The sequence below is a fragment of the Hypanus sabinus genome, chromosome 6 (genome assembly GCF_030144855.1).
Source record: "Hypanus sabinus isolate sHypSab1 chromosome 6, sHypSab1.hap1, whole genome shotgun sequence".
In the NCBI taxonomy this organism is placed as follows: domain Eukaryota; kingdom Metazoa; phylum Chordata; class Chondrichthyes; order Myliobatiformes; family Dasyatidae; genus Hypanus; species Hypanus sabinus.
The window spans coordinates 131,863,316-131,886,727 of record NC_082711.1 but is presented as its reverse complement, the minus strand read 5'-3'; the positions used below and the strand labels follow the sequence as shown (position 1 = coordinate 131,886,727).

The 23,412-nt window shown below is 44.5% G+C and overlaps 1 protein-coding gene across 5 annotated transcripts in view; it reads right to left on the bottom strand.

Moving 5' to 3' along the window:
* The window catches only part of LOC132395842 (protein spinster homolog 1-like), a 209,040-nt gene that overhangs the window by 125,853 nt on the left and 59,775 nt on the right, over nucleotides 1–23,412 (bottom strand). For all 5 annotated transcript variants that reach the window (XM_059972954.1, XM_059972950.1, XM_059972952.1 and 2 more), the window contains 2 exons: nucleotides 10,420–10,560; nucleotides 1,788–1,977 (listed from right to left, as the gene is read on the bottom strand). In XM_059972954.1, the coding sequence (XP_059828937.1) occupies nucleotides 1,788–1,977; nucleotides 10,420–10,560 (331 nt within the window). The remainder of the gene's footprint in view (nucleotides 1–1,787; nucleotides 1,978–10,419; nucleotides 10,561–23,412) is intronic.

Genomic DNA, 23,412 nt, shown 5'->3' with positions numbered 1-23,412 from the left:
AGTCCACGGCAGACCCTATTGAATGGCAGAGCAGGTTCGACAGGCCAGATGGCCTACTCCTGCTCCTATTTCTTATTCTCCTATACTACATGGAATAAAGATCCAGTGTCCCAACCTTCCCCTATAAATCAGCCCCTCTCGTCCAGACATCATCGTCGTAAATATTTTCTGCACTCTCCAGTTTTATGATGTATTTCCTAAAACAGGATGACAAATACATACACAGTGCTCCAAGTGCTGCCTCTCCAATGACTTACATAACTACAAGGTAGTATCCATAATCCTTAACTTGATGCCCAAATTGATGAAGGCCAGCATGCTAAACGCATTCATTATTACCTGTCCTGATGAAGGGTCTCAGCCTGAAACGTTGACTGTACTCTTTTCCATCAATGCTGCCTGGCTTGCCGAGTTCCTCTAGCATTTTGTGTGTGTTACTTGGATTTCCAGCATCTGCAGATTTTCTCTTGCTTGTCAACTTCTGTACTCAGTGCCCCAAGTAATGAAGGCCAGCATGGGGCAAACACCTTCTTCACCACCCCGACTACCTGTGATGCTGCTTTCAGAGGTTGCGTTGTAGGTAGTGTGAAAGGTTATGAAAAATTACAGAGGGTACTGATCAACTGGACATCTGGGCTGAGGGTTGGCAAATGGCCTTTAATCCAGATAAACTGAGAGCATTGCATGTTGGCTGCTGATATCAGGGTAGAACTTATACAGTGAATGGTAAGACCCTGGGGAGTGTTATAGATCCGGATGTGCATAGTCCACCGAAAGCAGCATCACAGTTAGATTGGGTGGCGAAGAAGGAAGAAAGTGTTTGCCCCATGCTGGCCTTCATTAGTTAGGGCACTGTGTACAGAAGTTGACCATCAAGAGAAAATCTGCAGATGCTGGAAATATGAGCAACACACACATAATGCAGGAAGAACTCAGCAGGCCAGGCAATATTAATGGAAAAAAGTACAGTCAACGTTTCAGGCCAAGACCCCTTGGCAGAAGTTGATAAGTTATGTTGGAGTTAAATAAGACACCAGTGGCGCTGCATTTGGAATACTGGGTACAGTTTTGATCACTCTGTTAGAGGAAGGATATTATTAAACTAGAAAGACTACAGAAAAGATTTACCAGAACGTTGATTTGTCTGGGTGGCCTGAGTTACAAGGAGTGCTTGCGCAATCGAGGACTTCATCCTCTGGAATGTAGGAGATTGGAGGGTGACCTAATAGAGGTTATAAAATCATGAAGGTGGAAAGATGTGAAAACATTTTTTCCCCCAGGGTGAGAGGGCTTAAAAACAAGAGGGCATTGGTTTAAGATCATGGACAAGAGATTTAAAAGGGACATCAGGGGCAGCTTCTTCATGCAGAGGGTGGTGCATATTTGGAATGAGCTACCTGAGCTGAGGTGGGCACATTAGCAACATTTAAAAGCTATCCAGAGAAGTCCATGGATAGGAGAGGGTTAAAGGACTACAAAGTCATATATAAGCAGATAGGACTAGCCAGCATGAACAAGATGGGCCAAGGGGCCATTCCCATGCTGTATGCTCTATGACACTTAATCTAGAATAATTGAACCTGTAGTCTGAGAGTTTTGTCTGTGGTCACAAGTACATTATTGTTAACATTACAATTCCTGCAGCATGGTTTTAATATGAAGTTCATTTAAAATCTCTCTGGACATCATTGTGTATCAATTCCGAGTCAGATTACTGCTGGCAATCAAACACTCTGTAATACGTAATAACATCAGTGCCAGCACAAGATTTGATAGTCAATACTTACAAAAGTTGCCACCATGCTCTTATCAGCAAACATAATCCCGAAGTAGAAGAAAGGGGCACTGAGCAACATGCCAACTGCACAAATAATGGGATCTGCTTGAGCGTTCTTTGATCTTAAGGTTTTCGACAGCATTGCACCAATTAAAATTGCGAAGATTCCCGATGAGCAGACGATGGCTCCAAACAGTAAACTGTACAAATCAGAAATGGGTGGGAAATGTGAGTTTTAACCTTACAGGACTTGAGACTTGGCAGTGAGAGCAAGAGAGTTGAAGAGGAAGGCCTCAGGGCTTACTTGCCAGTATCCACTTTGCAGAAATCTAAAAGAATCAAGTTTGAAAAATGTTAGTTAATAGCTGGTGGGTAAGTAGCTAATTAACAGTAGACAATAAAAAAGTAGAATCAAGCAGAATGACCATTTTGGAATAGCAATTGTCAGAGTGGAACTGTGAAAGGCAGGACAACTAAGGCTTCAGCATGAAGAGGCTGAATAAGTAAGTGGCACAGGTGTTCAGAGTGAGAGGGGTTCTATAAAAAGCTTTGATGAGGAGGCACAGGCAAGAACAAGTAGGATTTTATTTTGTTGTTGATACTTAACAGTTAGGCAGGATGGGATTTAGAAAAGAGGAATGCTCCTCCTGCAAGATATGGGCTGTTTACCCAACTGCAGCTCCTGACAGACCAGGTAAAGGAACTGGAGCTGGAGCTGGGTTTATTCAGGATTGTCTGGGAATCTGATAACACCATAGATGAGACTTTTACATGTGGTCACACCCAAGGTGATAACACCATAGATGAGACTTTTACATGTGGTCACACCCAAGGAGATAACACCATAGATGAGACTTTTACATGTGGTCACACCCAAGGTGATAACACCATAGATGAGACTTTTACATGTGGTCACACCCAAGGTGATAACACCATGGATGAGACTTTTACATGTGGTCACACCCAAGGAGATAACACCATAGATGAGACTTTTACATGTGGTCACACCCAAGGTGCAGGCTTCAGATAGATGGTGACCACCAGGAAAAGTAAGAGGAGTAGTCAGACAATGCAGGGTTCCCCATGGCTATCCCACTCACAAACAAGTATACCTCTTTGGATACTTTGGCTACTGTTGTGGGGAACCATTCCTTCAGCTGCTAGCAGCAGTAGACAGGTCTCTGGCACTGTGACCGGTTATGAGGTTCGGGGGGGAAAGAGTACAGTCAAACTCATAGTGGGGGAGGGGGGAACTGGCAGGAGATTCTGTGGTGACTGAAGACAATGTTTTGCCTTCTAGATGCCAGGGTCACGGATGTAGAAAATTCTTGAGCAGGAGGACAAACAGCCAGAGGTCATTGAACACAGTGGTACAAATGGCTGAGGCAAAACAAAGGACAATGTCTTGCAGAATGAGTATAGGGAGTTATGAAAGAAGTTAAGAAGCGTGACGTCAAAGGTGATGGCCTCCAGATTACTTGCAACGACACAGGTCAGAAATAGAAGGACAGGCCTGATGAATTTATGGGTTAGGAGTTGGTGCAGGGAGCAGGGATTCAGGTTTGTGGACCTTTGGGACTTCTCCTGAGATGCAGGCAGCGATAGCAAGTTTAGTAATCAGGATAGACAGGGGCAGAGTAAATACGAAAAGGAAACCCCAGTTAAACTGCATTTATTTAAATGCATGAAGTTTAACAGGTAAGGCAGATGAACCTGGTTTTGTGGACTGGGATGTTACATCCATAACAGTAACAAAGCTGAGAAGAGCAGGACCACCAGCTCAATATTCCAAGATACAGATGCTATAGATAAGAGAGCCAAGCAAGATGATATGGGAGGACATAAGAGCAGTACATAGACTTGACATTCTTGTGGGATCATCCAGTGAGACCATATTGGTACAAATTAGAAATAAGGAGTGGAGGGTCACTCTACTGGACTGTATTATATGCCACTTCCCCCCCCCCCAACAGTCAGTGAGAAATTGAGGAGCAGGTGTACAGAGAATTTACTCATAGCTGTAAGATTAATGGGATTGTATCAGTGGGAGATTTCCATTCCCCGGGTATGGACTGGGCCAACCAGAGTGTTAAGGATCTAGATGTGGAGGAATTTATGAAATGTGTCCAGAGAGTTTCATAAGTCAATATATAGAGAATATTATTCAGGAGGGTGTAATCCTGAGTACAACGTAGTGTAAGTAATGGAAGTGCTCTGATGACCATAATCTATTAGTTTTCCAATAATGACGGATAGGATAGGTGCACAGATTATGGTCTGACTGTTTAATTTTTAGATTAGAATCTTTAATTGCTATTTTGTTTGCAACTTAACAATTAATTATCTCATTGTATTTTAAATAATTAATTATATACAAGTAACTGCATACTTTGCTTCCTAGTAGCTATAGTATGTATAAGTAATATTAATATACCTCTAGCGGTTATACAAGTATAACTCTGGGAAGTTCTAGAAGCTTCTGTGTTCTGCATTATTTAAATAATGACTTTTTAATTGGTTAACTCTTATCTATAAATTTGAATGGAATGTTTCCTTATCTAGGGGTATAACATAGCTAAACACAAAGCAGCACCATCTTTTTAGTAGCATAGCCTCTTGTTTTTAAGCCTTCTTTTACAAGATTTTGCTCCAGTTTCCTGGTCCTACACTCTCCCACCTTAGCAAGTATCCTCTCCACATCTACTCTTTCAAGGCCTTTCACCATTCAGTAGATTTCAATGAGGTCACCCCTCATTTTCTGAATTCCAGTGAATACAGGTCCAAAGCCATTCAATCCTAGAATTATTTTCGGGAACCTCCTGTAAACCCTCTCCAGTGCCAGCACATATTTTCTTAGATAAGGGGCCCAAAACTGCTCACAATACTCCATGAGGCCTCACCAGTGCTTTATAAAACCTTAACATTACATCCTTGCTTTTATATTCTAGTCCTCTTGAAATGAATGCTAACATCACATTTGCCTTCCTCACCACAGACACAACCTGCAAATTAACCTTTAGGGAATCCTGAAAGACCCCCAAGTCCCTTTGCACCTCAGACTTTTGAATTTCCTCTCCATTTAGAAAATAGTCTACCCTTTTACTTCTCATACCAGTGTATGACCACACATTTTCCGACACTGTTTTCCAGCTGCCACTTCTTTGCCCATTCTCCTAATCTGTTTAAGTCCTTCTGCAGCCTCTCTACTTCCTCAAATCTACCTGCCCCTCCACCTATCTTCATATCATCTACAAACTTCACCAGAAATGCAATCAATTCCATCATCCAATACATTGACATATAACATAAAAAGAATCAGTGTCAACATAGACTCCCATAAAGCATTACTGTCAAGGGCAGCCAACCAGAAAGGGCTCCATTTATTCCCACTCTTTGCCTCCTGCCAGTCAGCCAATGTTCTATCCATACTAGTAGTATCTTTCCTGAAATACCATGGGCTCTTAATTTGCTAAGCAGCCTCATCTGTGGCACCCAGTCAAAGGCCTTCCGAAAATCCAAGTACACAACATCAACCAATTCTTCTTTGTCTATCCTGCTTGTTACTTCTTCAAAGAATTCCAACAGATTTGTCCGGCAATATTTTCCATTGAGGAAACCACGCTGACTACAGTCTACTTTATCATATGCCTCCTAGTACCCCAAAAACCACATCCTTAACAATTCACTCCAACATCTTCCTAACCACTGAGGTCAGACTAACTGGCCTTTCCTGCCTCTCTCCCTTCTTGAAGAGTGGAGTGACATTTGCAATTTTTCAGTCTTTGGGAAACATTCCAGAATCTTGAACAACTCTAGTGATTCTTGAAAGATCATTAAAAATGCCTCCATGATTGCTTCAGCCACCTCTTTCAGAACCATAGTACGTACACCACCTGATCCAAGTGAATTATCTACCTTCAGACCTTTCAGTTTCCCATGAACCTGCTCTTTAGTTATGGTACCTCCACAGAGTTCATGACCCCTGACACCCGGCGCTTCCACCAAACTATTAAATTTCCTCTCTTTGGCTATTACGTTGGCTTTGACTTCTCTTGTCAGCCATGGTTGTGTCATCTTGCCCTTAGAATATTCCTTCCTCTTTGGGATGTGCAGTATATATCCTGTGACTTCCAAAATGCTTCCAGAAATTCTAGTCACTGCTGGTCTGCCTTCATCTCTGCCAGAGTTCTTTTCCAATCAATTTTGGCCAATTCCCTTTACTCCATTGTAATATTGATGCATCTGACTTTAGCTTCTCCTTCTCAAGATCAGAGCAAATTTGATCACATTATGCTCACTTGTCCCTAAGGGTTCTTTAATCAATTCAGGTTCATTGCATAACACCCAATCCAAAATAGCTGGTCCCCTACTGGGCTCAACCATGAGCTGCTCTAAAAAGCCATCTCGAAGGAATCATAGAAATTCCCCCTTTTGGTACAGCACCGACCTGATTTTCCCAGTCTACTATATTGAAATCATCCAGTATTATTGTAACATTGCCCTTTTAACATGCCTTTTCTATCTCCCATTGTAATTTGTAAACCACTCTCTTACTACTGTTTGCGGGCCTGTATATAACTCCCATCATGGTCTTTTTACCCTTGCATTTCCTTAGCTCTACCCATAAAGTTTCAACACCTTCTGACCCTTTGCCATCTCTTTCTAATGATTTGATTTCATTTTTTATCAACAAAGCCACACCACCCCCTCTGCCTACCTGCCTGTCCTTTTGATACAATGTGTGTCCTTGAACATTAAGCTATAATTATCTTTCAGCTGTGATTCAGTAATGCCTACAACATCCTACACCCCCATCTGTAACTGAGCTACTGGTTCATCTACCTTATTCTGTATACTGCGCACATTCAAATATAAAACCTTCAATCCTACATTCACCCTTTTTGATTTTATCCACCTGTTACAATGCAGCTCATCCTGTGACTATAATTTTGTCCGATCATTGGCCTCTTATTGCTATGAGTCTCATTACACACTGTCTTTGTTTGTAAACCATTTACATCATCCTCAGCACTATCACTTCAGTTCCCATCCCCGTTGCCAATTAGTTTAAACCCTCCCTGACAGCTCTACCAAACCTGTCAGCAAGGATATTGGACACCTCAGGTTCAATTGTAACCGTCCCTTTTGTTCAGATTGTACCTTCTCCGGAAAAGATCCCAATGATCCATAGATCTGAACCCCCACTACCTGCACCTGCTAAGTCATCCTATTCTTACCCTCACTGGATAAAAGGTTGGATAAAACTTTTAAAGATCATCAGGACTGCTTATGTCTCAAGCTGCAGGAGATGGGTGGGATTTAAAACACACTAGCTTTGGTATTTACTTCATGTTGCTCAAGAAGTAAAAGAAGTTAGTGAAGATGTTTTTGAGGAAACTCCTATTACAAGTGTGGAGACATTTTCAGTCTTAAACATATTATGTGGATAAATCTCCGAGGTAAATCCTTGGGCTTTGTGGGAGGCTAGAGAAGAAATTGCAGAGACCCTTGTTTCTGCATCATTAGCTACTGGCGAAGTTCCCAAATACTGGAAGGTGGCTTCTATTGTTCCATTCTTTAAGAAAGGTAGCAAGAGCAAGGACAAACCAAGGAACTATAAGCCAGTCAACCTGACATCAGTAGTGGGGAAGTTACTGTAAGAAATTCTGAAGATCAGCATTTGGACAAAAAAAAAGTCTAATTTAGAGAAGTCAACATGGCTTTGTGTGTGAAAAGTTGTGGTTGATGAATCTTTTTGAAGATGTAGCCAAAATTGTAGTTGAGGGTAAGGCAGTGAATGTTGTCTATTTGGACTTTGAGGAAGTCCCGCATGGTAGATTGGTCTGGAAGGTTGGGTCCCATGGAATCCAAGGAGAGCCAGCAAGGTGGAATCAAAATGACTCAGAAGCAGAAATGGTGGTTGAAGGTTCATTTTTGGAATGGAAACTGGTGACTAGTGGTGTGCCGCAGGGGTTGGTGATGTGACCTAAATCATTGATATTTATGATTTTGATGTGAATGCACAAGACTTGATCAGTAAATGTGCAGGTAGCATGAAATTAGGTGTTGTTAACAACACTTTGTTAATAGAATGAGTTTTTTAAAAAGTTATTATAGTTTGGAGGGGGATCTTCATCATTTGGGGAAGTGGGCAAGAAGTGGCAAATGGATGACTGGATGCAACTGCATAAGGCTTTGTCAGCAAGTTTGTAACTGAGAAAAACTGGGAGGTCTTCTTGACACTGAAAGAGAGGAGAGGAGTGGCAAATGAATTTCAATACAGTTAAGTGTCAGTGGATGCATTTTGGAAAGTCAAACCAACGTAGGATTTGTACTATGAACAATAGGGTAGTAGGATGTGTAGTGGGTCAGAGAGATCTGGGTGTCCATGGGCATACAGTGGCTCATTGAAAGTGGCGTCACAGCCAGACAGGGTGGTGAAAAAGTCATGGCAATGAGTGTAGTTGTTCGGACATTACATTGCAGTTATGTAAATCATTGGTGCTGCACTTGGAGTATGGTGTACAATTTTGGTCTCCCTCTTTTAGGAAAGACATTGTTAAACTGGAAAGGGTGCAGAAAAGATTTACAAAGATATGGCCAGGAGGGCCTGATTGCCAGGTTGCATTATTATTCCTTGGAACATGGGAAAATATGGAAGACCCTATAAAAATGATTAAAATTGTGAGAGACATAGATAAGGTAGGTGGTAACAGTCTCTTTCCCAGACAGGGAAGTCCAAAACTGGGGGGGGGGGGCGCATAGATTCAGGGTTAAAGGAAAAGTTTAAAAGGGGCCTGAAGGTGCTGCCAGTGGAAGGGTTTGAGGCAGTACAATAGCATGATTTATTCAGGGCAGGGACTCATTGAGCCAAAGGGCCTGTCTGACGAGTCTCTAAAGAAGTTAGTGAAGACCGGGGCAAGTATCAGCAAGAGGGCAGCCCCTGGTTCCTACATTGAATCTAACAGCTATGGAATACCACGGTGTCATGGTGCTGCACCAGCTGAAAGGCCACATCTTTACCCCACCTCTAATAACCCCCATGAACCTGCTGGCAAAGTAGCCAAGCCATGAGTGTCAACCACAGACAGCCATCATTTTGCGTAATCATGGGCTCCCTAATAACTTACTCTCCAGGTCAAATTCAAAGGACTGCATGTTTTTTCACCTAGGGAGAGAGAGAGAGGAAGGTACTTGAAAGAGTGGCCAGATGAATCGGCTGAGGCAGGCAACATTTGAGTGGTCTTTGGATAGGTGTATGGAGGGGAGTACTTTGGAGGTTTATGGGATGAATGAAGACAACTGGGCCTAGCAGGCAAGGTGCTGTGGTCAGCATGGACCAGTTGGATTGGAAAAGCCGGTTTCTGTTTCTGACTCAGATATTACTCAGGAAACAGATAGAATGGCAACATTTGAGAGACACTTAGACAGACAGGCACATGAAAAGGCAGGGAATGGAGGAATATGACCATGAGCCGGCAAACGGGATTAGCTAGCTTGGCATCACAGTCAGCACAAACGTTGTAGGCCAAAGGGCCTGGTCCTTAGCTGTTCAGGCCCCGTGCAGCAGTATCAGGAAGGCAACAACCTTTGGAGTAATGTATCAGTAAAAAAAGAGCGGTCAGTGGGTTGGTCACTAATCTCCAGATTGTGGTAAGTTAATCGCCCTGAAAAAGTTGTGGCTTTTCCTCTGAATCGCTGAGTAACCTGCTAAAGAGGAATCAGAAGCAGGTTCAATATCACCAGCACATGTCAGGAAATTTATTCACTTTGCAGTAGCAGTATTATGTAATACATGATAATAAAGAAAAAAGCAATGAATTACAGTAAATATATCTATTTTAGATATATATATATAATAGTTAAATTAAATAAGTAGTGCAAAAGCAGAAATAAGAATTTAGTGAAGTAGTGTTCATGAGTTCCATGTCCATTTAGGAATCGAATGGCAGAGGGGAAGAAGCTGCTCCTGAATTGCTGAATATGTGCCTTCAGACTTCTGTACAATGAGAAGAGGGCATGTCCTGCGTAATGATGGACATGACATTTTTGAGGCAACACTCCCTGAAGATATCTTTGATACCACGGAGATTAGTGTCCCATGATGGAGGTGACTGATTTTACAACTCTCTGCAGCTTACTTTGAGCCTGTTCAGTAGCTCCCCTCCCCATACCAGGCATTGATGCAGCCAGTGTTTTAGGTGACAAACAAATCTCAAACTCCTAATGAAATAATGCCGCTGCCTTGCTTCTTTTATAGCTCCAAACACACATTAGGACCAGGTTAGGTCCTCAAAGAGATATCAGTTAAGAGACAGGAGCCATGTAATGCTGGACTGAATTATCACAAGTTTTCACCTTCACTGCGACATTGATGAACCAACAGTGTTTAATAAACAGTTGACACAGAAGGCTGAAGATGCTGGAGCCTGAAGCAACAAATATCTACTGGAAGAGCTCAGCAGGTTGAGCAGCATCTGTGGGAGGAAGAGAATTGTTGATATTTGGGGTCCTGATGGAAGATTTTGACTCAAACGCCAGCAATCCTGCTGCTTGACCTGCTGAGTTTCTCCAGCAGAGGACAGTAAAATTCTAATTAAACTGTCTAATTATGTATAATGTATGGAAAGGAACGGCCATACCTGTCTTTACAGTAGACTGAATTTTCTGTTGAGGATGACACTCGGTTCACACGTTCCAGGAAGACTGGTCCCCAGAACCCCAGCACACCAGACGTGAAGGCCACAGTGGCAAAACCAAGGGTCGACAACATGAAACTCCAGCTGGAAGCCAAGACAAGGATTCAGTGGGCCTGGTTGAGATGCATATTCCACCTGAGAAACATATAAACCATCCACGTGTCCCACATCAATATGGAGTCAGCAAGCACCCGTCGTACACTTGCTGGCAGGAAAGTGCAGATCCGCGAGTGGCCTCGATCACCACTCGCCACAGGGGAGACAGAGGTCAGTAGATGAGGACTGGGCTTCCACAGACAGGTGTGAGCCATTACAGATAAGCAGGCTGTCCACTACGGACCTCAGTACCTGTGCAATCTCCGTACAGTGGAAGATCAGTCATGTTCATTCGGGTACTGTGTCAGGATTGCACACTTTACTACTGATCTGTTAACAGGTCATGCCATTGCCAACAACAGGCTTCACAGCAACCAGGCCTTAGAGAGAAATGTGCACAGTTCAAGCAGCACTCTTGTAGCGCGTGCATACATCTACTGGCAATGCCAATTAAGTGCCAGGGTACTGCGTGTGCTCCCACCGGCACTGTGGTGACTGTTCCATCACTTTGCAGATGATTAATAATACACTGACGCAGTGGCAAGTTCTCCTTTTCGTAAACATGATAGATTTGGGCAGTAACTGTCCTGGGACAACTTGCTAATTGGGGCAGATACAAGTTATTGCAGATGCTGGAGCCTGCAGCAACAACCAAGATGCTGGAAGAACTCAGTGGGTGTCAGGCAGCATCTGCGTGGAGTCAGTTTCAGGTTGACTCTTCATTTGGACAGAGCTAGATGGCAGCTGGTTCTGTAGGTCTTCAGGGCTGCTGCTAGAAAGCTGTCGGGTCCCCTAGCATTTGCTATATCCTGTGCTTTCTATGTGGAGTGAATTGACCTGTCTGAAGACAGGTGTCTGTGATGGGGGGAATCTCAGGAAGAAGTTAGACCATCATTAAGGGACAGCGTGTCTGGCTGAAAGTGGCCACCAATGGTCACCCCTACCTTGTGCATTGCTATGCAGTTCCTGACACTGAGGGGGGTGGGGGGGAGGTTCTTGGAGCCACCTCCTCCTTCTGTTGGGAAGTTTAACTATTCAGCAACATTCACAATGAGACATGGCAGGACTGCAGAGCTCTGATCTGATCTGTCAGATGTTACTTCACTTAGGCTCTGCTCTGTCCTGTGTTATTTTTGCCGTGTCTGGTCCTGTGTTACCCTCTACCCCTGACTGGAACAGTTGAGTGAATGCAGAGTGGGACAGTGAACATTCCTGCTGCTGTCGCTAGTCCACAACACCTCACAGGTGCCCAGCTTTGAATCGCTAGCTTGCTTCTGAATCCTTCCCATTTAGCATACAGTGTCACACAAAATGAAGGAGAGTGTGATTGGTGAAGGCAGGGCTTTACTTCCATAGGAACTGTGCAGAGGGCACTTCTACCAGCATTGGACTGAGTTGCGGAGTCATAGAGATACGACATGAAAACAGGCCCTTGCAGCCTCTGAGCCTGTGCTGACCATCACTTATACCAATCCTACACTAGTCCTCTTTCTTTGTTCTCCCCACATTCCCATCAACCAGAAGCCCATAAGACATGGGGGCAGAATTAGGCCATTCAGCCCATCGACTCTGCTCCACCATTCCTTCAGGGCTGATCCCGGATCCCACTCGAGCCTACACACCTGCCTTCTCGCCATATCCTTTGTTGCCCCAAACAATCAGGAAATGAACTTCCACCTTAAACATATGCATGAGCTTGGCCTCCACTGCAGTCTCTGGCAGAGCATTCCACAGATTCAACAACCCCCATACTTCACCATGAAAGGCAAATTACTGCAACCAACTAATCTGCCAATTATCACATCTTTGGGAGGAAATTAGAGCACCCAGGAAAAACCCACACAATCACAGGGAGGACATGCAAATTCCAGAAGTTAGGATTGAATCCACGTCACCGGAGCAGTGACGCAGTGGCTCTCAGACAAGTTACTCTGTGTCCTCCCAGCCACAAACCCATGAACATTACCTCTACCTCACTATTCTGCTCTCTTTTTGCACCATTTATTTTTTATTTATCTCCTATTGCAACCAGCAGCTATTATTTATGAATTGCACCATGCTGCTGCTGCAGATTGTCACAGCCAGGGGTGGTAAAGGGGACAAGCTCCCACTACCTATTAAAGTGCTCCCAATGGCGTGTGCTTCAAATAACCTCTGACCACATGTCCAGCTCCTGACCACGTGTGACTTAGCTTCTTAGCCTAAGAGAAAGAGAGCTCTGATCTCAAACCTCTGCTTTTTCTGTGGCAATAACTGCTCATGGGGAAGGCTTTGGGAGTAAACCCCAAGAGAAAAATCCATAACTGGTGTCCCTAAGGCAGTTCTACTGGCAACTCCTACGATGCTGCTGGTGCTAAACTGTATCGGTCTCTGCCATTCCCATGGGTTCATCAGATGTGTGGAGGGGAGAGCTTGATACATGGGCAACAGCATGCTCTCCATGTTGTACTGCCCTGGCTTGTGTATCTAGACAGCTAGGATGCAACATCCATGGTCAACCCTGATCAATGAGGCCTCATTCACTCCCTCACTCACTGCTACAAAACAACAAACTCTGCCATCTCCAACTGGATCTCACCACCAAGCACATCTTTCCCTACCCCACAATTCCTGATTTCCACAGGGATTGCTCCATGTGCGACTCCCTTGTCCATTCATCCCTCCCCCCATTCTCCTCCTGGCACTTAACCTTGCAAGCGGAACAAGTGCTTCACCTTCCCCAACACCTCCTCCCTCACTACCATTCAGAGCCCAAAACAGTCCTTCCAGGTGTGGTGACACTTCACCTGTGAGTCTGTTGGGGTCATACACTGTGTTCGATGCTCCCGGTGGCTTCCTGTATATTGGTGAGACCCAACGTAGATCGAGAGACCACTTCGCTGAGCACCTACACTCCGTACACCAGAAATAGCAAATCTCCCAGCGTCCACCCATTTTAATCCACTTCCCATTCCTATTCTGCTATGTCTATTCATGGTCTCCTCTACTGTTGTGATGAGGCCACGCTCAGGTTGGAGAAACAACACCTTCTATTTTGTCCGGGTAGCTTCCAACCTGATGATGTGGACATTGATTTCTCAAACTTCTGGTAATGCCCCTGATCCCCCCTCCTTCAGCATTCCCATCCCCTTTCCCTCACTCAGCTCATCTCTTTGCCTGCCCATCGCCTCCCTCTGGTGCTCCTCGTCCTTCTTCTTCCATGGCCTTCTGTGCTCTTCTATCAGACTCCCCCTTTCTCCAGCCTTGTATCTCTCTCACCAAGCAACTTCCCTGCTCTTTACTTCATTCTTCCCCCTCCCAGTTTCACCTATCACCTTGTGTTTCCCCTCCCCCCACCTTTTAACTCTGCTCACAACTTTTTTTCTCCAGTCACGCTGAAGGGTCTTGGCCCAAAACGTCGACTGTACTTTTTTCCGTAGATGCTGCCTGGTCTGCTGAGTTCCTCCAGCATTTTGTGTGTGTTGGTCAGATTTCCAGTATCTGCAGATTTCTTCTTGTTTGGAATTTCATGATGTACGTCAGTGGTAATAAATCTGATTTGAATTCACAAATGTTCTGTGTCCTTGCTGCTCCTAGTGCTCCTTCAACGCAGAGCAGGTCTTCAGTGAGGTTAACACATTCTGCTCACCCTGAGACTGAAGCAGTGACTGCCCAGAGCTGGGAATGGTCCCACTCAACATTCACAGGACATGCAAAGTGGCATCAGAACTTCAGTGAAGGAGGAAGCAGTACGGATTAAATTCCCTGAGCAGAAAAGATGCTGACTTGTGCCCTCTGCAGTTATAGGTTGGAATAGAGTGTCACCTTTTAGATGCTAGAAACAGAAAGATTGTTCAATGTGCTTCTATATGCTAAATAGTTAAAAATTAATTTTACCCAAAGGACATTGAACTACTTAACACCTTTTGTGAAATTGGGCCTATCCCATATTTGGGTTCCTGATTTGAGCCACTTTCCATCTGCCCCTGAACCCTTTTCCCAGTATCAGCCACATGACTAAGGACACCATGGGCACAAGAGACTACAGATGGTGGAATTTGGATCGACCTGCAAAATGCTGGAGAAACAAAACAGATCAGTCAGCATCTGTGGAGAGAAAAAACAGTCGATGTTTTAGGCCAAAACCTTTCATCTGGACCGATGAAGGATCACGTCCTGATACATCAACTGTCCAATTCCCTCCGTAAATGCCTGAGTTCCTCAAACATTTTGTGTGTTGTTGATCACTACACCACGCAGTTTAGTGTCTGGAGCTCTACACTGGCCAATATGAGGTCTCACTGGAATGATGAACACTATACTATCTTTTCTCACCATTCTTATTCATATGTTCAGGGGACATGGGAGATTTTTTGGACCATCGAGCTTGTCCCATTAACAAGACCAGGTCCAACAATTCTACACTAAAACTTTTTCATGAATTTATCTTCTCTCCCTTGCATCAACTTTTCCCAATCATTCTACCATTCTCCCGCACTTGTCCTGCCATTCTCCAGTCCTTGTCCTACGATTCTCCAATAGAACACAGAAAGCCTACAGCACAAGACAGGACCTTCGGCCCACGATGCTGTGCCGAACATGTCCCTACCTTAGAAATTAATAGGCCTACCCATAGCCCGCTATTTTTCTAAGCTCCATGTACCTATCCAAAAGTCTCTTAAAAGACCCTATCGTATCCACCTCCACCACCGTTGCCAGCAGCCCATTCTACGCACTCACCACTCTCTGAGTAAAAAACTTACCCCTGACATCTCCTCTGTACCTACTTCCTAGCACCTTAAACCTGTGTCCTCTTGTGGCAACCATTTCAGCCTTGGGGAAAAGCCTCTGACTATCCACATGATCAATGCCTCTCATCATCTTATTTACCTCTATCAGGTCACCTCTCATCCTCCGTCACTCCAAGGAAAAAAGGCCGAATTCTCTCAACTTGTTTTCATAAGGCATGCTCCCCAATCCAGACAACATCCTTGTAAATCCTTGTTCCAATACAAGGAACAGTTTGCAGTGATGAATAAACATCACAGCTCTGGGCCGTGGGAGGAAGCTGGAGCACCATATGGTCACAGGGACAATATGTAACTCAGTGCAGAGAACACAAGAGGTCAGCATCAATCCCAGGGTCCAGACCGGTGAGCCAGCTCCGCCACCTGCTGACCACTACAGCGCCATTCTGCTCAGATGCTCTTATGTCATTTAAAAACCCAGGCCTTTGCAAACATACAAGAGCTTCCGCTGCCTGAATGTGGCTGATCAGAAGAGCTTCCCGGTGGTCATTACTGTTTGTGACTCCTTCCAGTGCCTGGACCGCTCAAAGGACACACCCCGAAGTTTAGGGCTGCCATCTACCGCCTTGTCATCTCACACCAATCTGGAATTCTACCACTGCTGTAAGGGGGTGCACAGCACGTTCTTGAGTAAGTATAACATTAATTTTTGGGGAATCTGGTACAGGACCTGACATTCAGGATAGCAGTGAAAACCTCTGGTCCTTGTATTGGGAGCTCCCATAAACAGGAATGCACCAAATCATAAACACCTGAGCCATCTGCAGATCCCACACTGCCTTCAGTAGGCACCTCAACCCACAGAAGTGGAAGCAACTTGCTCTTGATTTTGAGGGTGTGTGTGTGTGTGTGTGTGTGTATTAATCTCTCGTTTTGCAACTGCCCCTCTTATTGACTCAGCCACTGGCCCTTTTTGACTCCTACTGATAGCCTTGCTCCTGTCTGTCTCTCTCGCTCTCCTGCCATTGCTTATCTCTCTCTGCCTCCCACCACCACCACCCCCCCCCCCCCCAACCAGGTCTCTACCTCCCCACCTCACCAGCTGTAGTGGAATCTGAAATGGATATTGTTTAATGAACCAGATTTGATTAGAGAGCTTAAGGTAAAAGGATCCTAAGGAGGCAGTGATCATAATTCACACTGCACTTTGAGAGGGAGGAGCTAAAGAGGGGGACACTAGCAGGGATGTAGGCAGAACAGCAATAGCTTGAGTTTCTGGGCTCAAATCGAAACACACAGGATAGATACATCCCAAAGATGAAGGAGTATTCTAAAGGGAGGGTGAGGCAACTGTGACTGACAAGTCAAAGACACCATAAAAGCATAAAATATAGCAAAACGTATTGGGAAGTTAGAGGATTGGGAAGCTTTTAAAATCTAACAGAAGGCAAGAAACAGAAGAAACAAGATTAAATATGAAGGTAAGCTGCCCAATAATATTGGATACCAATAGTTTTTTTTTCAGATATGTAAAGGGTAAAAGAGAGGCAAGAGTGGATATTGGACCGCTGGGAAATGACACTGGAGAGGTAGTAATAGGGGAATAAAGAAATGGTAGATGAATGAAATGAGTATTTTTTTGTCATTCTTCATCATGGAAGACACTAGCAGTATGCCAGAAATTGGTGAGTGTCAAGGGGCAGAAGTTACTAAGGAGAAGGTGCTTGGGAAACTGAAAGGTCTAAAGATAAGCCAAGATGGACTACACCCCAGGGTTCAGACCAAAGTAGCTGAAGAGATTGTGGAAGCATGAGTAATGATGGTTTTCTAGAACAGTTCCAGTGGTCTGGAAGATTGCAAATGGCACTCCACTCTTTATGAAGGGAGGGAGGCAGAAGAAAGGAAATTATAGGCCAGTTAGCCTGACTTCAGTGGTTGAGAAGATGTTGGAGTCCATTATTAAGGGTGAGGTTTCGGGGTACTCGGAGGCACATGATAACACAGGCCAAAGTCAGCAAGGTTTCCTTGAGGGGAAATCTTGTCTGACAAATCTGTTGAAATTCTTTGAGAAAGTAACAGGCAGGATAGATAAAGGAGTCAGTGGATGTTGCTTATTTGGATTTTCAGAAGGTTTGACAAGGTAAGAGTCAATGTTATCACAGGAAAGATACAAGCATAGGTAGAAGATTGGCTGACTGGCAAGAGGCAAAGAGTGGGAATTAAGGGACTTATTTTGGTTGGCCGCCAGTGAATAATGGTGGGCCTCAGGGGATGGTATTGCAACTGCTTCTTTTTATATCAGAGGTCAGTGGCTTGGCTGATGGAATTGATGAATTCCTGGCTAAGTTTGCAGATGATATGAAGATAGGTGAAGGGAAAGGTTGAGCTGAGGATGCAGGGAGTATGCAGAAGGAGTTAGACAGATTGGGAGAGGGGGCAAAGAAGTGGCAGATCCAATATAGTGTGAGGCAGCGTATGGTTATTCATGTAGGTAGAAAGAATAAAGGCATAGACTATTTTCCAAGCAGGGAGAAAATTCAAGAATCACAGGTGCAAAATGACTTGAGAGTCCTTGTGCAGGATTCCCTAAAGGTTAACTTGCCGGTTGAGTCAGTGCTAAGGAAGGTAAATATAATGCTAGAATTCATTTCAAGTGGACTAGAATGTAAGAGAAAGAATGGGATGCCAAGGCTTTATAAGGCTTTGGTCAGACCACATTTGGAGTATTATGAGCAGTTTTGGGCCTCTTATCTAAGAAAAGATGTGCTGGCATTGGAGAGAGTCCAAGAGTTAACGAAAATTATCCCAGGAATTAAAGGATTACTGTTTCAGGAGTGTTTGATGGCTCTGGGACTGTACTCACTGGAGTTGAAAAGAATGAGGAGGTGTCTCATTGAAACCTATCGATTATAGACAACAGACAATAGACAATAGGTGCAGAAGTAGACCATTCAGCCCTACGAGCCTGCACTGCCATTTTGAGATCATGGCTGATCATCTACTATCAATACCCAGTTCCTGCCTTGTTCCCATATCCCTTGATTCCCTTATCCATAAGATACCTATCTAGCTCCTTCTTGAAAGCATCTTGAGAATTGGCCTTCACTACCTTCCCAGGCAGTGCATTCCAGACCCCCACAACTCTCTGGGAGAAGAAGTTTTTCCTTAACTCTGTCCTAAATGACCTACCCCTTAGTCTCAAACCATGCCCTCTGGTACTGGACTCTCCCAGCATCTGGAACATATTTCCTGCCTCTATCTTGTCCAATCCCTTAATAATCTTATATGTTTCAATCAGATCCCCTCTCAATCTCCTTAATTCCAGCGTGTACAAGCCCAGTCTCTCTAACCTCTCTGCGTAAGACAGTCCAGACATCCCAGGAATTAACCTTGTGAATCTACGCTGCACTTCCTCTACAGTCAGGATGTCCTTCCTTAACCCTGGAGACCAAAACTGTACACAATATTCCAGGTGTGGTCTCACCAGGGCTCTGTACAAATGCAAGAGGATTTCCTTGCTCTTGTACTCAATTTCCTTTGTAATAAAGGCCAACATTCCATTAGCCTTCTTCACTGCCTGCTGCACTTGCTCATTCACCTTCAGTGACTGATGAACAAGGACTCCTAGACCTCTTTGTATTTCTCCCTTACCTAACTCTACACCATTCAGATAATAATCTGCCTTCCTGTTCTTACTCCCAAAGTGGATAACCTCACACTTATTCACATTAAACGTCATCTGCCAAATATCTGCCCACTCACCCAGTCTATCCAAGTCACCCTGAATTCTCCTAACATCCTCATCACATGTCACACTGCCACCCAGCTTAGTATCATCAGCAAATTTGCTAATGTTATTCTCAATGCCTTCATCTAAATCATTGACATAAATTGTAAACAGCTGTGGTCCCAATGCCAAGCCCTGTGGCACCCCACTAGTCACCACCTGCCATTCCGAGAAACACCCCCATTCACCGCTACCCTTTGCCTTCTATCTGCCAACCAGTTTTCTATCCATGTCAATGTCTTCCCCCCGATGCCCTGAGCTTTGATTTTACCCACCAATCTCCTATGTGGGACCTTATCAAATGCCTTCTGAAAATCGAGGTACACTACATCCACTGGATCTCCCCCGTCTAACTTCCTGGTTACATCCTCGAAAAACTCCAACAGATTAGTCAAGCATGATTTACCCTTGGTAAATCCATGCTGGCTCGGCCCAATCCTAACACTGCTATCTAGATATGCCACTATTTTATCCTTAATAATGGACTCTAGCATCTTCCCCACCACCGATGTCAGGCTGATAGGTCGATAGTTCTGTTTTCTCCCTCCCTCCTTTCTTAAAAAGTGGGATAACATTAGCCATTCTCCAATCCTCAGGAACTGATCCTGAATCTAAGGAACATTGGAAAATGATTACCAATATATCCGCAATTTCCATGGCCTACTCCTTTAGTACCCTAGGATGCAGACCATCTGGACCTGGGGATTTGTCAGCCTTCAGTTCCATCAGTCTTCTCATCACCGTTTCCTTCTTAATGTCAATCTGTTTCATTTCCTCTGTTACCCTATGTCCTTGGCCCATCCATACATCTGGGAGATTGCTTGTGTCTTCCTTAGTGAAAACAAATCTAAAGTACTCATTAAATTCTTCTGCCATTTCTCTGTTTCCCATAGGAAGGCCTAGAGAGAATGGATGTGGATAGGATGTTTCCTATGGTGGGGAGTCTAGGACAAAAGGGCATAGCCTCAGAATAAGGGGATGTCCATTTAGAACAGGAATGAGAAGGAATTTCTTTAGTTAGAGGGTGGTGAACGTGTGGAATTCATTGCTATGGATGGCTCTGAAGGCCTACTTATTGGGTTTATTTAAAGTAGAGCTTGATAGGCTCTTGATTAGTCAGAGCATCAAAGGTTACAGGGAGAAGACAGGAGAATGGGCTTGAGAGGGAAAATAAATCAGCCATGATGGAATCGTGGTGCAGACTCAACGGCCAAATGGCCTGTCTTATCAGCACACACAAAATGCTGGAGGCACTCAGCAGGCCAGGCAGCATCTCTGGAAAAGAGTACAGTCAACATTTTGGGCCAAGAACCTTTAGCAGGACTCGGGTTGGACCCTGATGAAGAGTCTCGGCCCAAAACATCGATAACTTACTCTTTTCCATAGATGCCACCTAGCCTGCTGAGTTCCTCCAGCATGTGGTGTGAGTGTGTGTGCGCGCTGCTTGGATTTCCAGCATCTGCAGATTTTCTCTTGTTTGTGATTGGCCTATGTCTTATATGTGGTCTTATGGTCTTACCACAGCTTGTCCAGTACTGTGATGCTGCATTCAGGGAATGAAGCAAAAGAGTTGCTTGGAACAGAGATGGCAGGGAAGGCAAATGCCAGAGTTATTGGCATTGAGGAACTGATTCTTATCGATTTGCTCATTTTCCAGACCAATGGCTAACTCAGCTGCAGGGCTGGGGGATGGCCTGGATAGAACGATGTACTGAGGGCATGGGGTAAAGGTCACCTTTTGGGGATGTTCTACTGACCTGATAATGTGACACAGAAACCTGTCCCTCCCAGGTAGTTGTTGCCTCGACATACAGCATATCTCAAGCAAAATCCGAGAATCACCTTCCTTTAAAGGAGTCCTGCTTGGTTTCAGCAGCAGCCTTCAACTATCCTTCCTGGGTTTCCTCTCAGTGCTGTGCCCATGAGGTCAGAAACTGACCAAACAGATTGCACCAGTTGGTCTCAATGTCTTTGGTTAGGTTAGGGATAGGGAAGAACACCAGTCAACTACTTTCCTATCCAGGACTAAGCTCTTCTGTGATGTCCTCTACAGGCACATGACAGATGAAGACCAGTTACTTGAGTGGTGTGCCAAATGACAGCTAGCATTCCTGGTGTTGTATTTCAGGAACAACCAATAGTTTCACGAAGGCAAATAATTTGGCAGTTCCCCACTCTGTCCATGGTGTGGCAATGTTGAGCCATATTCCAACCTCCCCAGTGGAAACCAAGTTTGCGGTACATACTCATACTGTCTGCTGGTTTTGAAATTACTATCTTTGTAGCAAACAGCAATTTTACATTTGTTTCTCTGAATATGCATTTAATTCTCTACCCCAAAGGCCATGGAGGCTCATTTGTTGGCTTTGTTCATAAAGGGGATTTCTGGATAATAAGGAATTGAGGGACATGGGATAAGTGCAAGAAAATGGTATTGAGGATGAAGCAACACACACAAAATGCTGGTGGAACACAGCAGGCCAGGCAGCATCTATAGGGAGAAGTACAGTTGATATTTCAGGCCGAGACCCTTCGTCAGGACTAATTGAAAGAAGAGATAGTAAGAGATTTGAAAGTGGGAGGGGGATTCCACGTCCCATTCTCATTCTGATATGTCTATTCATGGCCTCCTCTACTGTCAAAATAAAGCCAAACTCAGATTGAAGGAAAAACACCTTATATTCTGTCTGGGTAGCCTCTAACCTGATGGCATGAATATTGATTTCTCTAACTTCCGTTAATGCCCCTCTTCCCCTTCTTACCCCCTCCCTTATTTATTTATTCATTCATTTATTTATTATTTCCCCCTTTTTTTCTCTTTCTTTTTCTCTCTCTCTGCCCCTCTCACAATCACTCTTTGCCTGCTCTCCATCTCCCTCTGGTGCTCCCCTCCCCCGTTCTTTCTCTCTAGGCCTCCCGTCCCATGATCCTCTCCCTTCTCCAGCTTTGTGTCCCTTTTGGCAATCAACTTTGCAGCTTGTAGCTTCACCCCCCCCCCCCCCGCCCCACATCCTGTTTTCTCCTATCATTTCGGATTTCCCCCTCCTCCTCCCACTTTCAAATCTCTCACTATCTTTTCTTTCAGTTAGTCCTGACGAAGGGTCTTGGCCCAAAGCATCGACTGTATTTCTCCCTATAGATGCTGCCTGGCCTGCTGCATTCCACCAGCATTTTGTGTGTGTTGCTTGAATTTCCAGCATCTGCAGATTTCCTCCTGTTTGCATATCGAGGATGAAAGTTGGCCATGAGCTCAATGAATGGTGGAGAAGGCCCATAGGTCAAACAGTGGTCACAGTCCAACCTTGAGCCAGAAGGATGTTAGTCTGATGCCCACTCCAGTCCTAAAGCACGTTACAACCACTTGTAGGAAATGTCACAGCCAAGGTCTGTAGAGTATCTTAAAAAAAACAGCAGAGACAGAAAAAAAGTGCACACAGTTTCACAAGGAATCTCCAGCTCTAAGCTCAATGCCTCAGACTTGCGGGCATTCAAATTGAAAGGCAGAAGGGGAGAGTAAGCTGAGGCCAGATGCCTCCTATTCTGTCACCGGACTCTCCCCGTAGCTCTGCAGCACTACAACGAATTCTGAAGGCCAGTACCACAACAGTCCCGTTGTCAACATGATTAAATATTTCAGCCTATTTTGGAAAGTTTCATGGTGTTATCTTGATCCTTGACTTCCTCATTGGGAGATTACAGTCAGTGCAGATCAGTAATAACATCACCTCTTTGTGATAGTCAACACAGGTCCCTCAAAGGTGAGTGCTTAGCCCACTGGTCTGCTCATCTCTACACTCATGACTGTGTGGCTAAGTGCAGCGCAAACATCTTTTATAAATTTGTCAATGTCAGCACTGTTGTTGGAAGAATCTCACATACAGGAGTGAGACAGATTGGCTAATTGAATGGTGTCACAGGAACAACCTCACATTCAACATCACCAAGACCAAGGAATCGACTGTGGGAGCTGGGAGAACACTCTCATAGAGCGGTCAGCAGTGGAGAGGGTGAGCAGCTCCAAGGCCCAGCTGGCAACATCTCAAAGGATCCATCCTGGACCCCATGCACGAATGCAACCATGAAAAAATTTGAGATTTGATATGTCATCAAACACTGCTGCAAATTCTGCAGGTGTGCAGTGCATGCAGAGCATTCTGACTGGTTGCATCATCACCTGACATGGACGTTCCAATGCAAAGAATCAAAGAGACTCAGCCAGCTCCATCACCGACACAATGGATGAACGTGGCATCCATCACTAATGATCCTCACCATGTGGGACATGCCATCTTCTCATCACTACCACCAGGGAAGAAGTATTCACAC